At 41.6% G+C, this 16,307-nt stretch overlaps 1 protein-coding gene across 2 annotated transcripts; it reads left to right on the top strand.

Moving 5' to 3' along the window:
* The first annotated feature begins 232 nt into the window (after positions 1-232).
* On the top strand, positions 233-13,051 carry eva1ba (eva-1 homolog Ba (C. elegans)). 2 transcript variants are annotated; one of them, XM_079227002.1, is made up of 4 exons: positions 233-368; positions 10,132-10,252; positions 11,734-11,828; positions 11,930-13,051. In XM_079227002.1, exons 3-4 carry the CDS (start codon positions 11,762-11,764, stop codon positions 12,352-12,354), a joined length of 492 nt encoding a protein of 163 aa, XP_079083128.1. In that variant the 5' UTR covers positions 233-368; positions 10,132-10,252; positions 11,734-11,761; the 3' UTR covers positions 12,355-13,051. The 2 variants fall into 2 exon arrangements, with proteins under 2 accessions (XP_079083128.1, XP_079083129.1); XM_079227003.1 differs by lacking the exons at positions 233-368; positions 10,132-10,252 and having other exon boundaries at positions 11,713-11,828.
* The last annotated feature ends 3,256 nt before the right edge of the window (positions 13,052-16,307 follow it).

Below are 16,307 nucleotides of genomic sequence, written 5' to 3'. Positions count from 1 at the left end.
CCCCGAGCTTGCCCTTTTTAGGCTGTTCCTTTTTTTTCCATCTGAAAAGGGGGATAGTATGACAGCTTTTCCTGCTTCTTGTGGATTGGAGCCGGGAGAGAGAAAACTCTCTTACTCACCCAGTCTCCAACTTTGAGAGGAAGTTACCACCTCTTCCCCAGACTCTGTACACACACTCTCAGGCAGACACACACACACACACGCTCTCCAGGACTTGACCACAGCAACAACAGGGAATCAACTGAAACAGTCAGGACTGCTTGTAATGCTGTGTGTCGTTCTAAATTTGGAGGGAAAGAAGGTTTTGCCCGAAGCTTTCTGTGTGGACTGAACGACTTCAGAGGGACGTTTCTTGTCATCACAGACTGGTGAGTTTGACAGTTTTCAGTGTGTGTATAGTACCATAGAAACCCCAGTGAACATAGCTTGTATGTCACTGTCCTTGTACAATGGGGGAACCTTCTCTGTAGTTAAGGTTCTGCAGTTTTCCGGCTCTGCATCTCATGTGAAATAAAACGTTAGTTTGGCAGGCTTGTTTACTGGTGCTTATGTTTGGGAAAATTGCCTTATCCTATAAACTTTGATTTCTGGTTTCCATTGCAGAAGCTCTAGTAAGTTTTGACTTTCCATGAGTTATGAGTTTCTTGCCAGATTGTTTATATTTTAATAATGGTGGTTGAATATGGCAGAGAAGTGAAAAAGTTCTGGTAAAAGCAGAGTAAACTCCTTCATAAAGCCCTTTTACGCATGCTGTTGGCTTATGTTTACAGTAATAACCATATCTTATTACGGTGTAACACTCTGTTTTGTCAATATCAACTCAAGACGAAGCTAAATATTCACATCCATCCAAGCAGTGTCAGTGCATCAGTGTAGTCCTGGTAAATGTGTGTGTTTTCTGCATGTTTACCGCTGCCAAAGAGGAGCTGATGCTGCATTTATCGTTGAGACAGGACAGCACAGGCTTTCCTGTGCAGCTGCTATTGGCTAACCTTGTGGTGATTAATTAGCTGTCACCATGCTACAATCAAATTAAACATCCTGTCGCCTTTTGTGTTTCTCGGGAGGCTTGAAGGAGCAGACGTCCTCTAATCAAAACCAACTGAGGTGGGAGACGTCACAGGGTCTCAAAATGTGGCATGTAAAGTGTGCACATGGTGCATATGTCTGTTTCTTTTTCAGCTGTTCCTGTTTTTTTAATGTAAACTCATAAAAACATTCATGAAGGACAGCAGTTGACCACATGCTTCATCTCTCTCTCTCTCTCTCTCTCTCTCTGTCTCTCTCTCTCTCTCTCTCTGTCTCTCTCTCTCTCTCTCTCTCTTTCTCTCTCAACTCAACTGGTCCTATGTCGTTAGCACCTCTTATCAAGGAAAAGGCAAGATGAGGGAAGAGGGAGGTGATGGGTGGAGGCTGGAAAGGGCTGGGCTGCTCTCAGGGGTCTCCTTTAATTCACACAATCTGAGTGTGCCGGCAGCACTTTAGCTGTGCCTCCTCCAGTCGATCAGATAACCTTCCATAGGATGAGTGTGAATGCTTGGTTGAGTAACCCTTCCAAGGCTAACTGGGAAGAGTTGACTTCTGTTTGACCTCTCCGTGCTATTCATGTCAGCAGACTTTCCTTTCCCCCAAACCACTGACTCAGTTATTAGTCGTCCTGTATTATCCGTCCTGAGGATGGTTGTTAACTTACTCCATTTACCCAGAGGTCAGAGGTCAGACTTTGATAGGAACTGCATGTCTAAACTCCAAGGGTACCAATATGTTTGCAGGGAGAGATACCGAACGTTTCAATCTAAACAAAACTGAGATTGTTTAGGCAACAAGAACCCCACATAGCCTTTTCACAGTGACAAGAAACAAACACAACCTCTTCCAAGAAAAGGGGGAAAATGTGCTGTTATTTGTTCGTGCTTTTAGTGTTTATCATATTAACGAAATGAAATATTTCCTCAAAGGACAGAAACAAGTGCATATTATGAAGCCATATTGTAAAAAGCCTGGAGCAACTCCATAGAGAGAATGAATTTGGCTGATTTAGTAAACAAATCTATATAGTCCCAAGGGGTGTTTTTCCATTCAGATTATAAAGCAGCTTCTTTAATTTTCTATTCTACTTATTAGCCAATATTACAAAATAAATTATCTTAGGCAATGTGGTAATTTGCAATTAAAGTGTACGCTCAGCTATTAAGGTCTTCATGTTTATAATGTCTCTCTGCCCCTGTATTACTTGGACACGCAGAAAATTCTGCTAACAAAAGAAATGGAAAGGCTTTGACATGCATAAATTAGAATCAGTAATACTTTCATGTTTACTCCTTTTTCTCAAAGCTATTGAAGGCTAACTAAATACAGTATGACTTACAGTTCAGCCTGACCATTTGCAAGACTGTAGCCCACCAGTGGCTCCCTTACACATCCCAGTCTGTGCTTTGGCGGAACATATTTCCATTTTTACCCAAATCACACCTCTCTGAACTGAACTATGACTCTGATTGGTCTTTACTGGAGACCAAGGACAGCCATATCTTCACAGGAGAGATGAGTAATTAATTAATGAAATGTGGAGATACTGTGATAATAGATTTAATGGCGCATCTTTAGACAATGAATGACATGCAGCCATTCAACCAGATCACCTTATCTTCAGCTGATCTCTTTGAAGCAGTCTTTCCCATAACAGAGGGGTCCATTCAAACACGCTCTCGGTTGTTACTGCAGCTCACTGTCTACTATTCCTGCTGCTATCTGCTATTTTTCAGTCAATGCCTGCAACTCACTGCAAACTGAAAATACATCCTTATGTTTTATAATTTAAGAGCATTCATTAAATACTTGTTTAAACTTACAACCATTTCTATAATACTGTTTTCGCTTTAGTACAAAGTGTCTTAAAACACAACGTTCTAGCCATCCACTGGATAAAAGAAGTGGACGTATTCAACGTGACGTCTTGGTTTGTGAACTGCTGTTTTAAAACCTGGAAGTTGGCATTTTAGCCACTGGCTAAACACCTGCAACCAAAGAGTCACAACCTGCTGGCTATTAGAAAGATTGCAAGTTTAAGGCACTTCATGCATCAATTGGGTAAGATTATTTATTTTCTGATGGGAGAGTTTATAAACAAAAGGTTTACTCAGTGCACTTTACTCGTGAGATAATTCTGTTCATAAAATCATTGTTCAAAAGTGAATGGTGACGTTATGAATAGTTCGATATGAAGATATAATTGGCGAGAATTTATGTTCTGCTCAACACAGCAGCTTTAATCTCACTGGCATTGAGTAACCAGGAGGATATTTTAGACTAAGAGAGAAAAGGGAGTTTGATGAATGACTTGTCTCACAAACTGTGTTGAGTAAAGCTCCCATCAGCCCCTGATGTCTTGCAGGGCTCAGGGCTTATTGCTTTCTAGTAGGAGCTTCACTCGTCCAGACACTTGCCTGTTTAAACTCGGGCAGATGTTTGACATGCTAATTCTAGCGGGTTTGCCTGAGCTTATACTCCTATTTCAGATACATATACCTCCCAAGCTATCTCACAGACAGACACACACACACACACACACCTACACACACACACACACACACACACACACACACACACACACACACACACACACACACACACACACACACATATAAAGTGGACATTGAAACTGAAACACATGCAACAATGCATTTGAGCGTCCTTAGAAGTGGTGGCCTTCTGTTTTTCTGAAACTATATGTGAATATTTGGTCAAACAGGATGCAACATACTATAACTCCATACATTTGGTAAAAGGGTGTTGACCAAAGATTGAGTTAGTCACAGTCTGGATGTATCAAATAGACAATCAGACACAACAAAACAATTGAATGTCCCTAGAAGATAACAACCAATGACAAAAAAAGCTCTGAGATCTATTTTTTTCTAGACTGTATTCTCTCTCCCAGCCCAGAACCTAATAACTGTCACATAAGACAAAGTGTTAAGTATATCTCTACATCACCTTACTGAAAAGACCTAACATAATGCTTTTTTTCTGTTGGATCTGTTTTGAAAGGCGTATTTACTCATCTCTATCTATTCAAAAAATAAGATGTTACTGTAATGCTAAAGAAACCATGACAGATGGCAATACTGTTGACTACTACTGGTCGCTATTATAGGTCATTAGAAGTCACACAGGCCTTTTTAAATAGCACACAACGTGCACCATCCTTCACTTTTACTACACCAACTTAGTTCCTGTCACAACAACATTTCTGAACCTCCTAAATCTTGTGGACCCGCACCATGTTCATGAGCTCTATAGAGTAAACGCTACGGACCCAATCACACTAAGGGCAAACACGTGTTTTGTGTCACGGAGTAATCTGTAGGGTCCATGTAATTGATACAGTATGTGGTGTTGGCATGCTGCTGGATGGTGGCCCAGATCGATGAAAAGGGTGAAATCATGGCTCTATTTTTGGAGCTCTGAGTTTAGGACCATCTAAAGCCCACTGCTTTGGAGAATCAAGAAGGAATGTTCATATGAATCAATTTCAACATATGGGAATGTACACAGACAATAAGTGACTACCAACACTGACACACACAAATAAACCACGTCAGCAAACACACACACACACACATAGCTGAAGTTGTAATGTGGCTTCTGGATGCCATGAGCGCCGCTTGATTGGTACCGTGATAACGACTGTATGAAGATGGAACACAGGATATCTTTGATTTACATAAAGCATTCAGACTCTGCCTCACATCAGGAACACATCTGGGTGCTATTAACCACTTGCCCTAACCCACAGCTTAGTCCCATATCTCCCATTACCTGCCATTGTCCACAAAATGTGCTCTTCACAGGACAAGCAGCGCACTGTGGTTCCCTTTTTTATGACCTAAAGATAAACAGGGATTCATTGGGGCAAGGGTTGCAGTTACTCTGAGCCAAGCTGGCGTCACATATGCATACCGAGTCATGTTCAATTTACAACCCTACTCTTGCTGAAAAGTGCAGTGAGTAAAGTAAAAAATATAACTTGCCGACAATGCCTGACTGAGTTTAAGTCTGTGTTTATTCCTGGAAAAGGTTTTTTGTACTTGAAGCTGAAGCTGTTGTTGATTGAGTCCATGTCAAATAAAGTGCATGCCCAAAGCCAAAGACATCAACACATGACTGAACAAAGATTTCTTTCAGAACTATATCAAACACTAAACCATATTCAAGAAGTTTTGGATCAACTTGTCTAAAGGAAAATGTCAAAATTTGAATGCTGCACAAACAACACAGGTTTATATCTCAATTTATGTCCAGTTAAGGCCCACTCAAGAGGAAACTTAATAAAAGTTGGGCAAGTTCTAACTTTGCATTCACTGGTGCTGTTTGTCTTTGCAGCTGGCAGCACACTGGAGTTCAGACTAGGGTCAAATATGATTTAAAATGTGTTTGATTCATTGTTTTTACCTCCAGAGAGTGTTGGGTGGGTGGGTGTTTTTCAAATCAGCATAATTTAGTGTCATCGTCTCTTGAACTAAAGCCCAATACATGCTGTCTCTGAAGTGCTTTCAACAGTAACACACAGCCGTCATCTGCAGATGTAGATGCAGATCTCGGACTTTGTCTCATTTTATTCATCATGGTTGAGGGTTAGGCCGTTCATTGTTGATCTCCTGTCTTCATGAGTGAGACAATGCCCACTGCTCCTATTGCTTATAGAATTGGTGCAGGGGTCAAATATCACGCATGTACCTGAAGGTATGTGCGGATGAAAATAAACAACAAATTATCCAAACTACATCTGCTGTCGAAGATGTGCGATATGGTTGAAAGATTCACAACAAGCGAGGGAGGGGACTTTCGTTTGAGGTATTTTTGTTGCTGCTGTATGTAAGTCAAGGATAAACTGTCCTTGACTTCCTCAGGCTTTTCACCAGGCAGGGTTTGCATCACCCCATTTTTGTATTCTTTGGTTGAAGAGAGAGGAGAGATATGGACAACATTTGGCAGAAATCTGCTTTTCTTCTTCTGCTTTTGAGTGTAGCCACTCCAACTTGGCTCGTTTTACAGCATAAAACAAGATGTAAAGGTATTTGACCGGGGTCCGTCCGAGGTCAACATCACCTGGGGCTCCACATCGCTGTCCTGATGGCAACCACATGCCTGTCCTGTTTCCAAATGCAACAGTTTTCCTCTCAGTCAGATACTCTGGCAGGCCTTGACAAGGAGGAAGCACCACTAACCGTTTGCACAGCTTAAAACCCAAGATCTTTATGTCAAGAGGAACTAGGAAGAAATGAGCTCTTACTTTCTACAGAAATGTCATGTTGCAACCTTCTTGGATGTGAAGAGAACTCACTGCGGCTTCCACAAAAAATTACCTTCATCCTGTCGACGTTCATGAATGCTTCCACAGACACCATGAACGGAGATCTCGCTTTGGACAATGTTTCTGTTTACCGAGTGGAAAGTAATCGCCTGCACCTCTGCTGTTCAGGGGAGAGCTTAAAGTTCCATTTTGTTTCAGTACTTGGAGTCAGTTTTCTGGCTTGTGTGATAAATGGCTTGCGGAGACGTCCAGTAGATACTTTTGTTATACAGCTTGAAGGTTGCTGTTAAACTTTCATCAGCTGAGCTCTCCATCAGTGAGAGAATAACTGTGCCAAGACCAAGCTTTGATTCAGTATATTTATTTAAGGGGAACATGCAGAGTTTCAGAATGTGGACGGCAAGCTGAAAATAGTGAATAAATTACCCAGATTGGCTTGTTTGATGCTGTGCATCATTAAGTCCAGACAGTGGCAGCCACAGAATCAAAGCAAGAACGCTTTAATGAACATAATCAAGAGCAAAGACACTATTTAAGATGCCATAAACACTAATGGCTGCTTCTGTGATCTCCCTCAGTCTATGTGGGGGCTTAAGTTTGTGTGATTACATTAAAATTGTCATTCTGTGAAGCTTTGTCACAGGCGAACCACAGAAAGATCATCCGTTGTGTCAAAATTTGTGGGGGCTGCACTGTATATTGACAATATTTCTTGGCGTGTGTCATTACAATGATGAAATAACACAGACTCAAATAACACAGACTCGCTCCCTTGTGTACTCTGACCTTTTCGTCTTCTGTGTATAAATCAAATGTGGTTTGACTCCCTGCATAAATTCCAGTGAAGGGTTACGACTTTGATTTCTTCATTGTGGAACAGGAGTTTTGCGGATGGTTTTTGCTTTGGAGGTCTGCCCATGTGAGGAGGCAGGCGAGGAATCAACACAGTTGAAATCTGTGTGCAGAAGACAGCTTAGTCATTCTGTCTTTACATACTTATCTTAGACAATGGCAATGATCTTGATGGAGGGCTTTGACCTGGATGTTGTCCCCGCGGAAAGGGACAAACCCTGTGGGAAGGAAGCGCCATTGTGGTTATCGCAAAGTGGATGACAACGAAAATATCACAATACATGATAGTTTGGAGCGTTTCTTCGGCCCCTCAGAACAAACAATGCTCAGTCAGAAATAGTGTTTGACCTCTTCTCAGGCCACCACAACACACCATGATGTGTTTATGCTCCCTGCAGTCTGAACACGTCTTCTCCTCTGACCTTACATAAATATCACATCGCTGACATGAGTTGAGCAAACCAATCATTTGTTACTGGGATTATATTTTGTTTTGATTTAATATGAAATGAAGAGATGGAGACATGTGGTTCCCACACAATTTAAGGCTTGTCAGGATGGGTGAAGATATTATTTAATAGTCGGCCGCATGCAAAGGACTCAGGAAGGGGATGCCTGAGTGTTTGACCTCAGGATATGAGGCCGGGAAAGACAAACGATAAGCTTGCAGGGACAGAAAATAGGACTAAACATTCACGTCACAGAAGCTTGGACGTGGCACAAAGACACGTGCCGCCCCTTGGTTAGCCAAATGATTGGAAAATATGTTTGTTATGTTTTGTTTCATGCATTCGTCTCTCGATATGATTATTATTTGGAACTTAATGAATTAAAGAGAGAGGAAAGCTTGTTTAAAATGCCATAATTGACAAGTTCCAACAGAATTGATATTGTGTACAGCTTTGCCACACAAAAACACCATATGGTGTCTTGATTATTGCAATATTCTCACTTATATGGCAGAGCAGTTGGTGTGAATGTTTGTTTTTTGATGTTTGCCAAATTGCTTGGTCAAATATAATTTGGGTTTGTTCCTTTTTTTATCAAGTTGTCATGGTTATTGTCAGCATATGATCACATCAGTAAAATGTGAGGAGTGTTTCATTCATAATATTGACCAGGCATTTTATAACGCAACTTACATTTGAGTAAAACATGATGGGACAAAATTATGTATTATACTGCAAATGCATGTTGTAATTGAGGTCTCATTCTCAAGGCTGTAGGGAAGGGCAACATCTGCAACAGGGAAGCAAATTGAGTCACTCAGAGAAAATGTCTGAAAGTTGAGTCATGGGATAGCACATACCTGGGGAGGAGAAGGTCTGTTAATAATTTCCTTCTTGAGGTAAAACAAAAACACAACAACACAACAGGGCAGGATAATTAGTGTTTGGATTGGCGTTAAACAGTTCTCCAGTTGTCATTAACCAACAGTAACAGATGCCTGAGTGTTGATGAGGCTCAGGTTGGCTGCTTTCCAGTGTGAGAAGAGGCCAATTACTGTATGGAGGTGTCCAGTCATTAGCTTTGACCTTGGCTTGAGGGACTGCTGCAGTCATTCGAGCTGTTCACTTTATTTCCCTCGAGACAAAAACAAAATATCTCACTGAAAGCCTATGCTCTCCAGCTCCACTTGGATAATCATGAATAGATTCCATTAGTAAGGAAGGATTAGGCTCTGCGGGAGAGAGGAGATGAACTTGTTCTTAATTGCAAAGGAAGGAAGGAAGCTCGGCAAGAAGACAGCGCGTGGGTCCATCCCTATGGTGCTCTGCAAAAACAAAAGGCCCTTCGTCTCCATCGTCTCTCTCCCGTGGGGACAGAGGGGGTGGCCTGGGAAGCATGTTACCATAGTGACCGCTCTGTCACTTAGCCCCGAGCTCTGTCTCGGTCAGGCGCTCTGCAGTGTACATAGAATCTGCCAAGAGTCAGCAAGATCAAAATCTACCCTAGAAAGCACAGAGGCTCTGTTAAACCAACTTCAGCTGGCAGAGGAGCTTTTTCAGAACAGGGCAACAAGTTAGAAAACTTCAGAGCGCAGCATTTTTCACAGCCATCAATCCTCCACCTGGCATGTCAAGCACGAACCCCCCACACATTATAGGCCTTTTATTGAGTAAAGGAAAGTGATTCTGTGGCTCGTGTTGGAGGATTTCTAGCAGATTGTCGTGCTTTGAGCGGTTAGGGATGTGAGGGAACTTTGTGAGGGAACTTTGTGAGGGAACTTTGCTGTAGAAGGGAAACTTCAGATGTTGACACATTAAACCAGTTAGGATGTGCAAAACATATAATTGTTTAAAGGTCTGACTGAAATTAAAATTCTCCTCACTCTTTGAGAGAACATGCAGTACACAGTACATTTGTCAAAGTAAATTTGACTCAAATTGGAAAAAAAAGTACTATATATCATTTGGTCCCAGTCTAAATAGAGTAACATCTACTTAGTTAATAATTCAGAGTATGTTTTATTCTATTTAGTGTTCATATAGTTAACTCTACATGATGATATAGTTACTATAATTGGATTTGAGTCTATATAGAATTAGATTCAATTCTTTATAGGTCACGCTGTTTTACCCCAATAGATTTTATTCTGAACATTTTCTCCTACTCTACTGGCTATGGCTAGTAATTACGCTCCAAAATGATGAAATATCACTGATCATCATAATCTTCCAAAATGTAGAATATGTGGTGGATTTGTTGTATTGGATTGCATTAAACTGTATTTTTGTACTTAAAGTGGCAAGTGTATACATTCCTGTGTTTTTTTTTGTAACTCTGTGCAGGCTCAAGTCAGCACAGTTGAACCAGTGAAATATGAAAAGCCTGCCTCTAGTCTCTTGCTGGACCGTGTAGCCTGCAATAGGCCTGTCGTTGTTTGCATTGCAGACGCCTCACTGAGTTTGGATCTAATGTGGCTTGACGTTTGTCTGTGTGTGTGTTTGCTCTCGTCTCAGGGTGGCCACATGATCCAACAGTGAGAGAGAGAGAGAGAGAGACAGGGAAGCGTCATCATTTTCCAACTTCTTTCACACCATGAGCTGGATCTGAGGACGTGCTTCATAGTTCAATTTTGTGGTAAGTTTTATACTTCATCTGCGCTCCACTTTCTGTTTACTTCTGCTTTTACAGGAGAATGTTTGCCGTGTTTTAAAGTTCATTATTGAGCCACATTATATGTTTTACTCGTGTGGTTTTATGGTTGAATGTAACTACAAATAAGTGACACAAATCAGGCACTGGGGTTATCAGTGGGTGCAATTTGGAAGTAAATGCAAACACAAACATGTGCAATTTGAGGACATCCATATGTTCTGTCGATATTGTGCCATGTGGTTCGACTTAAAGAAAAGTGTGCTCACGTAAATGTGGGACGGCTTTCGAGTTCATCATCATTTCACATGAGCAGGGTATTTTTTTCCCACAGTCAGCCACAACACAAAGCACATGTTAAAGAGGAATGGTGTTAACATTTCGCTTGAACGATTAAAGGCACTTCCTTTTATTTGGAACTGGACTCTCCTCTGTTGCCATCTGCACTCTTATGTGTTTCATTGTGCAACACCATGATGTCATTAAAGCCAGGGAGATGGAAAATATTCACAATGGCAAAGTGGAGGGAAAAAAAGACAGAGTCAGCAGGAAAGGGCTGCAGGGTGGAGGAATAGTGGAGCTGAGGAGGGTTGACCCAACAGCACAACCAGACCTGGTTCGGTATTTAATTAATGCGGGCAACAACCAAAAAACATTTCAGATGAGAAACAGGCTTGTTTCTCATGGAGACAAAGGCTACTGAGTGAGGAAGTAGTGTGAAGGTAACACAGAGGATGTATAATAGCTGTTGTAAACAAATAACTGATTGTAAAGGAAAATGGATTATAACTGTTCTTGTATCACATCTGGTGCATGGCTCCACAGGTTTTACTTTGGGACTTACCAAGGACTCCCTTGGGAGTGCAAGGAGTCACGGCCACACACGGGTCAGTGTGTGATCAGTTTAAAACACAATAGAGCTCCTCAGACTGGCAGGATGCCAAGAGGACAGACTACTTAAATGTCAGGGACACAAAAGTCCAAACAATACACAGTCAACAACACAGACCTCCTTTCCACTAAGATTCACAAATTGATCTGGGAGTCCCATCAGGCAGGAAGGAGTCCTTTGTGGGCACTTGGAAAGTTGACTCCTGATCTCTATTATAGAGGCCTGTCATGGTTCAGAGAAAATGGCAGAGGCAGAGTGCCATGTGCCAAATGTGTTATGATGATCCCAGATTAAGTCAGAACTTTAGAAGGACACAGAGGAGCTTTTGTTTGACACTTGGAAGCCTCATTCAACCCACACTCCATGGCCTATGAAGAAGTACTGTGGTCAGTGGGTTTGACATCCAGGCACTGCGTGGAATGTGACTCTGGAGGAAGGGTGTTTGGGGAAGACTTCAAAGACTTTCAGCACCTGAAAAAGCATGAATATGCTGTCTACGTGTAGTCGAATTACACACCAAAGTCTGATTTAATATGGAGTCATAATACGGTGTCATATGTTTGTTGTTTTTCAGGTGGGAAGAAATCAAAGTCAAGGTCACCATGGATGTGAAGAAAAAAGAAATGGACCTGCTGAGCAACAGCATAGCTGCATATGCACACATCAAAGGTAAGTCACAGCACAATATATCAGTCATAGTGATCTCTGTCCAAAAGATCAAGTAGCAACATTATACTCCATTTACGTTGTTCATGTTGTTCTTTCCTTAGCAAACCCAGAGAGCTTCGGCCTTTACTTTGTGCTCGGAGTGTGTTTCGGCCTGGTGCTGACGCTCTGCCTCCTGGTCATCCGCATCTCCTGCAAGCCGCGGACCAACGTCGCCCCCGCCACGCCGGAGAAAAAGCACTTAAAGGACATCACCGAGGAGGACGAGGAGAGCGAGGACGATGAAGATGAAGACGGGGACGATGTAGAGGCACCTATCCCTTTGCCCAGCACAGAAATCCCAGTTGGCAATCATACCGGCCAATCAAATGGGACACTGAGTGTGAACGTATTTACTTCGGCTGAGGAGCTGGAACGGGCACAGCGACTGGAGGAGAGGGAACGAATCATACGCGAGATCTGGAGGAATGGCCAGCCTGATATCCTGGGGTCTGGAACAGGTACTATCGGAAGAGTGCATTACTACTAAGATACACAAGGCTTCAAGGGAAACTCTGTGAGCTCTGTGAAGGACAGACATTGACCTTTGGGTGGGCCCGATGTCCCTGAAGCCTGTGAGCCTTGTGTTAGATACAATGCAACATCATGGAAGCAGAACAACAGTGAATAGACACTTTGATATGCCAATACTCAGCTCTGACAGAGCTGAACTGTGTGATATTGCACTTCTCATGTAGCAATGTTATTTTCAACTGACTACATGACATATAAACCAAGAGGTGTCTTAAAGACTGACTGATCCTTAATGAAAAGATGCAGTATGAATGTGAGAGCTGACAGACACTTGAAGTATTTAGTCTGTTAAAATGTATGGCGCTTAATGACAAAAATGCACACAGCTAGGTTTATGTATGTTAGAAGTGGAAAATGAAAGCATATATTAGAACAATGTATGTACTGTATGTTGCAATGAAGAATTTGTTTAATTTGCAGTGAGGACAATTCTCCTCTAGACTGGTTAGTTTGTGGGGGAAAGAAAACACTCTCAGGAGTGCAGTCGGGAAGGAAGAAAAGGACATTGTTTGAACAAACACATATCAATCAATCAGATTACGCAATATGATGTAAAGACAATTACAATTGGAGTCTTTAATGTATGGGTACATTAAATCCATGTCTGTGTTTTCAGGGATAATTCCACCAAAGGAAATGACAGAATTAAAGTATTACGCTTAAATAATTTGCTGTTGTTTCTCTTCATATTGCTTTGGGCTATGGATTTAGAGAGAGAGAGAGAGAGAGAGAGAGAGAGAGAGAGAGAGAGAGAGAGAGAGAGGGAGAGAGAGAAAGAGAGAGAGAGAGAGAGAGCGAGAGAGATGATTAATGGGACAGGTCATTCTTCATAATTTGTTATTTCTGCTTAATGTCTCTGGTATCTGCCAGAAAAGGTTATTAACTCAGTTTTCTAATGAAAATTCTGGGAACTCCGAAAAGGAAGATGCTCTGATAACAGAACGAGATGAGTCGGTACCGGCTTTTCCGGACAGCAGCCTGAGTCACAAGCATCAAGTGCACCTTCGTAAAGGCAGCCCATTTAACCCGTCACACCTGCTCACTAATGTGTTGCTTCTGCTGATGCTCTTGTCGTATTTCTTCGACAGAAGTGCCTGTGAAAATTCCAGCCATGTCACTTAACAATAACGGTTTCATGGATTTAAAATCCATACATGTGTCGCTCGTCCTCGTCTTCTCCGTTGGTGATGTCGACTGTCCACATAACGCACTTCACAACTGAGTTTTCCGTCACCTGCTGTCGACAACTTGGAACCTCATCAAGCTAAGTGCAGCTTTATTTTTATTTATTGTGATAAGTTGTTGGCAACAGAGCAAATACATACTGCTTGTTTTTAAGCCCCGCTAACGGCGAGGCCTATATGGTCAGTTGGTCAACCCACTGTGGACCAGACTGAACTATTTGATGGATTGCCATGACACGTTTTACAGATATTCACGGTCCCCAAAGGGTTAATCCTACTGACAACCCATGAGGTCGACATTTGTAGCTTTTTGAGTCAAATCTGATGAATAGCCATGAAATTCATTACAGATATTCAAGGATCCCAGATAATATATTTCTTTCTTTATTGACTTTCTTGACTCCCTGACTTTTAATCTTTTAATTCTTCACTTATGAAGTGACTCATCCCAATGTCTACTGGAAAGATTGGCATAGACATTCATGGTTCCCAGAGGATGGATCCCTGACTTTTCATCCAAGTTGATTTGCAAACAAATACCTGCAAAACTAATGACATTCCCATCAGCCTCAGCTGCATTTTAAATTTAGCAGTAAATTGTAAATGTGAGAATACATGCGGAAGTAAGATGAACTTTGTAAATATTGCAAAACATTAGTATTGATATTATGAGAATGTTCACTTGCTGTCATTAGCATTTAGCTCAAAATACAAAGAATAGAAAAGCTGGAGTGGCTATACTTTAAGCTGTGTTAAGTTCTCTGTCAGTCCCTGTTGCATGTTGGCTGCTAAGTCGGCTCCTATGCTGGTAATTCTGTGGCTAAGTTTGTTTCTTCTTTTAAGCTTCTGAAACGTGCTGCTTGTTAATTTCTGCACTAATACTACTGCTAATGTTTGCTCATATGACATTTAGTATATGCAGTGTGTTTGCATTGGTACTAAGTGCAAATAACTGAATGTATTTCCTATCAGAGGTCATTTCTCCTCTTAGCTGTTTGGGATGTGCATAATGACGCGTTGCTGCTTTTTAATGCAGGCCTTATTGGTTTGTGGCATGCTTCCTTCTATGCTGTTGAAATTGTTTTGCAGGGGTGCTTCTGGCACACAGCCTGTTTACATAATCATTTCACTGTAATGTTTTAATATTGGTTTCATGAGCAAATACAGCATGTCTTTTGTCTTTTTCACATTTTCTTCAGACACATATTCTTTAACCTCTACAGTTACATTGGTGCTGAATTCTACTGCTTTCATTGCACTGATGGTTATCTGCTGCTAGTCTCTGCTACTTAGCATCTCTTCGTTGTCGGTCGTGTTGCGGGGGGAATGGCCCACACACAGTAGAGTCCACATAGCTGGTGTCATGCTCGATCTATTGTGGTTTTTGGGGGAGTGTATTATCTTCACTCCCAAATTGACTTTGCTGCCGAGGTCTAAGCTTATCGTATGTGGCCAATATCAACTCTGCATTCATGTATTAAATCTGCTTCATGTGAGTTCACTGACGATAAATAAAGACTTCCAGAACATTGATGACTTGCCCACACTGGGTGAGTGTTTAAACTGGACCTCATCACAAGTCAATCGGTTGGTGGTTTGTACAAAGTAGTGAAAGTATGCATTCTTGGCATGTCAATGAAGCCACACAAAAGGAAAAATACACACAATACTCATCAGTGTTCGGCACGTGTCCACAGTCTTTCTGCTGGTCAAGCTGGAGGCAGAAACTTTAGTCTTGGGTCTTTGTGCTGTGAAGCTAGTGTGGCGTTGCTCGGAGGAAGGTCTTGGTTTGAGATGGAGGCCGGCCAAGAACTTCCTCTGGAGTCATCCTCAAAGTACAAACTGTGCTGGAGGAGCAGACAGGCTTCTCTCAGGTTTGCCTTCGGGCCCGTTCTGTTTTCAGAAGTCCTCTCTGTTGAGGTCTTGGAAAAGCCTCTCATGTGGTCAAAGGCCTACATCAGTGACGTTGATGGTGTGGACTCCTTGAAGTAGCTGTGTGATTATATTTGTATAAACCTCTTGTGAATGGCTTCTTTACTAAAAACCGTAGGACTCAAAATAGGTTTCACTAAAACCCACGACTTTTTCATTTTACAAGACGTAATCAAGATGCGCAAGAAGCAACATGTCTTCAGCTTATCATAATTATACAGCTATGAAATAATACATCCATCAAATTAAGTGAGCATCAGCATCAGAAAACTCCAGTTGGGGAAAGACATAAATCTGAACCACAACAAGATCTCTGCAAAGACGAACATAGTACATATGTTTCTTGTGGTTCTTTGGCGGATTCCAGAAACCAGCCTTTACAGATAATAACCCCTCAAGCTACGTTTATGTTATTTGTCCACTGCCTTAACATTTTATTATAATGGTCTTTTTTTCATCTAAAATTGCCTATAGCTTTGTGATTATATGAGTCCCCTTTTAAAAAGGATTGTTTTAATGTGCTGCTGATTTATGGCAATTTCCCCAGGAGGTCATGCATATGATTGGTCCAGCTCTTTCTTTGACAGAGGCGAACTGTTCTCCGTCAGCTCAGCTCCTCTTTCTCTATTTTTAATTTTAAGTCGGAGGTTTTTTTATTTGACCTCTGAGCTCCAAATTGCTCCAGTTATCATTCAACACTCAGTTTTCAGTTCTCCCAACAGTTCCATCTTACTTGTCTCACATTCCTCATAGATCACGGTGCAGTGAGTTAAATGTACGTGCAAATGGTGCA

Source organism: Taurulus bubalis (assembly GCF_910589615.1).
Source record: "Taurulus bubalis genome assembly, chromosome: 12".
Lineage (NCBI taxonomy): Eukaryota > Metazoa > Chordata > Actinopteri > Perciformes > Cottidae > Taurulus > Taurulus bubalis.
This window is presented reverse-complemented; position numbering and strand designations above follow the sequence as displayed.